This window comes from Lactuca saligna, chromosome 7 (genome assembly GCF_052625555.1).
Source record: "Lactuca saligna cultivar CGN05327 chromosome 7, ASM5262555v1, whole genome shotgun sequence".
NCBI lineage: Eukaryota > Viridiplantae > Streptophyta > Magnoliopsida > Asterales > Asteraceae > Lactuca > Lactuca saligna.
The window spans coordinates 94,982,657-94,986,757 of NC_136423.1; the positions used below are offsets into that span (position 1 = coordinate 94,982,657).

At 36.4% G+C, this 4,101-nt stretch overlaps 1 protein-coding gene across 1 annotated transcript; it reads left to right on the forward strand.

The window, feature by feature from the left end:
• Positions 1-797: 797 nt before the first annotated feature.
• Positions 798-1,250, forward strand: LOC145007131 (uncharacterized). Its single transcript, XM_078966118.1, has one exon. It carries the CDS (start codon positions 798-800, stop codon positions 1,248-1,250), a length of 453 nt encoding a protein of 150 aa, XP_078822244.1.
• Positions 1,251-4,101: the final 2,851 nt, after the last annotated feature.

A 4,101-nucleotide genomic window follows, 5' to 3' on the forward strand; every position in this document is an offset into this window, starting at 1 on the left:
AAAGGAGGAGCCGGCACAAGAAAGAAAACCAAGTTTGGAAGAGATGCTTACCAAATTTGTAGCTGCTTTAGAAAAGAGACATAGTGATCATGATGCTGCAATTCAAGAAACAAGAACTATCCTTAGAAACCAGCAAGCATCTATCCACAACATAGAAACGCAGCTAGGGCAACTTGCTCAACAAATAAACCAAAGATCACCGGGCGAACTTCCTAGTAAAACCGAAAATAACCCACGAAGCGCGCACATAAATATAGTCACAACAAGAAGTGGGAAAATAATCACTCCTCTGGCCCCTATTCAGAATGAAGCACCCAAAGAATCACAGAAGGAGGAAGCAGAAAATCAAGACCAAAATCAAAATCTTCAAGATACAAAGCCTACTCGCCGAGTCCAGAACCTGCACTCGGCGAGTCCACTGCCAAATCCGAAGGAGCAGACCCCTGAAAAGCTTTACCAGCCTCCATTGCCATACCCAGCCCGAGCTAAGAAAGAGAATCATGAAGAGGAGTACCAGAAGTTTCTAGATCATATCAAAGCTCTTCAAATCGACATACCCTTCATCAAAGATGTCGTACAAATGCCCAAATATGCAAAATTCCTTAAAGAACTTCTCACTAATAGAAAAAAAGATGGAGGAAGTGAAAAAGGTAGTCCTTAATGAAAACTGCTCAGTTGCTATGCTAAATAAGCTACCAAAGAAGAAGGGTGACCCAGGGAGCTTAACTTTACCTTGCCAATTTGGTAATTTGGCTACCATTCATGCTTTGGCCGATTCGGGAGAAAATGTAAACCTCATGCCATATTCATTCTTCAAGAAGCTGGATCTCCCGGGACCAAGACCAATTCGTATGGCGATTCATTTAGCAAACAAGACAGTCACTTTCCCAAGAGGCATATGTGAAGACTTACTGGTCAAGGTGGACAAATTTGTATTTCCCGCTGATTTCATAATTCTAGATATGGAGGCGGATCCTCAAGTCCTAATCATCCTCGGAAGACCCTTCCTCAACACTGCGAGTTCTATAGTAGACATGAGGGACTCAAAGCTCACTTTGCAGGTAGGAGAAGATTCAGTCACTTTTGGGGTTGATCAACCCATGAAGTATGCAAGGAACAGTGACGACACGACATTCTCAATTGACATGCTTAATGAATTAATGGAGGAATGCATAAATGAAGATTCCAACAAGTCCAAAATTTTTGATGAAGAATTTGATGCAGAAAAAGACTTAATGAAGAATTGGTGAAGCAATCTTACAGCTCTACTCACCGAGTAGGGCCAATCTACTAGCCGAGTTCATGCTTGGAAAAGACAGAATTCGTAAATTCAACTACCAAGTCGCCGAGTCCCTTACCTGCACTCGGCGAGTACTACAAACAGAACCCAAAAACTGAGCTCAAAAAGTTACAGAACATTTGGAGTATGCCATCCTTGAAGATGGCCATCAAAAGCCAGTAATCATAGCCTACGACCTTTCCAAATATGAAAAGGAAGAACTAGTGCAAGTTTTGAAGAAGCAAAAGCGGGCTATAGCATGGAGCATCACCGACATCAAGGGAATAAGCCCCTCTTATTGCTCTCACAAGATAAATCTGTAAGAAGGAGCAAAGCCGGTTGTATAGCACCAAAGAAGATTATCCCCATCCACGAGTTATACTCAGGATTATCTATTTCCCGTACTTCAATGCCATCCCTAAGGCTACTTTGGCAGGGGAAGATTTAATTGAGCCATCGAGATAATCAAATAGTTGAACACCCTTAAGAATGGGCACCACTTGTGCTTTCCAAAGCAAAAATTTTATCGATTTAGCTTACATGTGATAGCTGTGGCGATCTTATAGGAGTTGATGTTTGAAACAGAAGTAGACATGGCAAGATTGGGAAGGGGTTACCAGCAGCCGAAGATGAAAGAAGAAATGGGAATGAAAGCCCTAGGATTAGCTCTGATACCAAATTAACAAATGTATTTGCCACACAAAAGACCTGTAGGTCTATCTGATATATATATATATATATATATATATATATATATATACACACACACACACACACACACAGAGAGAGAGGTTACATACAAAGATAATCCCAAGAAATATAAGTTATCTATACAACATTTAAATATTTGAATATTATGTTCCTATCTAATCTTCTTCTGTTTACATGTGCTACCTTTAGAGAGGCATGTTATGCTCTTGGACTTTTGGAAGATGATAGGAAATATATTGATGCAATTGAGGAAGCAAGTCATTCAGGTTCTGGATATTATTTGCGTTATTTATTTGCAACTATGCTGAAGTCTAATAGTTTGTCGAGACCATACTTTGTCTTGGAAAAAACTTGGCAATACTTATCAGATCGAATTCTCTACAATCAACAACTATGATTAAAGGCACCAGGTAATATGCTAATTTTCATTATTTAAATTAATGTTTTACATAAAAATTCTTTCATAATATATTATATTTATTCAACAAAATATATTATATATTTTTTATCTATTTAACTAAATCTTATTAACCTTATTATTATCGGTAAACTTTAATTTTATATAGTTATATATCTATAAAAATTGACTTGCAAATTTCTACAGGTTTATCGCTTGATGAGGCTCAAGTTAAGAACTTGACACTTTATGAGATTGAAAAAATTTTACTCCAAAACAATTCAAGCCTCAAAGATTTTGATGGAATGCCTTACCCGGATCATGAGTCTATATCTTCTTCAAATAATCGATTGATTACTGAGGAGTTAGATTTTGACAGGACGACTCTATGACAAGAGTTTTATTAGCTACTTGGTTCATTAACAGATGAACAAAGAGGTGTTTCGATGATATTATCACAAATGTTAAAAAAGAAATGAGGTGTCTTTTTTGTTTACGCTTATGGAGGTACAATGAAATCATTTCTCTAGAAAACATTATCCGCCGCTTTAAGATCGGAGGGTAAAATCGTGTTAAATGTTGCTTCAAGCGGTATTGCTTCCTTATTATTGAAAGGAGGTAGGACAGTGCACTCTTTATTTATAACCCCTTTAAATATTACCGAGGATTCATTTTGTTCTATAACGCCGGAAAGTGATGTTGCTGAATTGTTAAAAAAAACATCATTGATTATATGGGACGAGGCACCCATGATTTATAAGCATGCCTTTGAAGCTTTGGATAGATCTTTGAAGGATATATTGGGTTGTCATCTTCATAGCAACTCAAAATTGTCATTTGGAGGAAAACCAATTGTTTTTTGAGGTGATTTCAGACAAATTCTACCTGTTGTTCCTAATGGAAGTAGACAAGACATCATCAATGCTTCAATAAGTTCCTCCTATATTTGGTCAAATTGCAAGGTCTTAAGATTAACAAAAAAACATGAGGTTAAGTCTTCAAACATCTAATATTGAAGAAACAGCCACATTTGCAAACTGGATTTTGAATATAGGTGAAGGAAAGGTTGGTGGCTTAAATGAAGGCGACACAATTATTGATATACCAGATGATATTCTCATTATAGATTCATCGGATCCTATTAGCTCATTAATTACATTTGTCTATCCTTCTATTGTTGAAAATGCCAATAATCTGATGTTTTTTCAAGAAAGAGCAATCCTTACATCGAAAAATGAAGTTGTTCAAGATATAAACAATCATTTGTTATCATTATTTCTGTCACACCCCAAAAACCGAAGGCGGAAACATTCCCGGGGTTGACTCCATGTTGAGTATCAAATCCAATGCACATAGTAAGTAAAGTAAAACAACCATTACATTACATAAGAAAAGTTTTACAGTTGTTTCAAAAGTAAAGTTTGTACAATTGTGATACATAGTATATAAAAATAAAATGAAACGGATCTTCATGTACACCGTCTTCAAGCAAAAAGGATCTTCGGGTACCTGTTCTAACGCTGACCTGAGAACACAAGCGGTTTAAAAATCAGCATAAAGTTGGTGAGTTCATAAGCAGTTTTTGTTTGTGAAAAATGTTTCAAGTTTCCTTTCTGTTTTTGAAATGTTATGTACACCAAGAAAATCCCGTATTTTCTTAAAAGTTGGTTATTGTTTCACAAATGTAAAGTATAGTAAGTTTGTACACTGAAAA

Bases quoted from the DNA above. Each gene is read 5' to 3' on its own strand.
- LOC145007131 (XM_078966118.1), top strand. From the start codon at position 798: ATGCCATATTCATTCTTCAAGAAGCTGGATCTCCCGGGACCAAGACCA.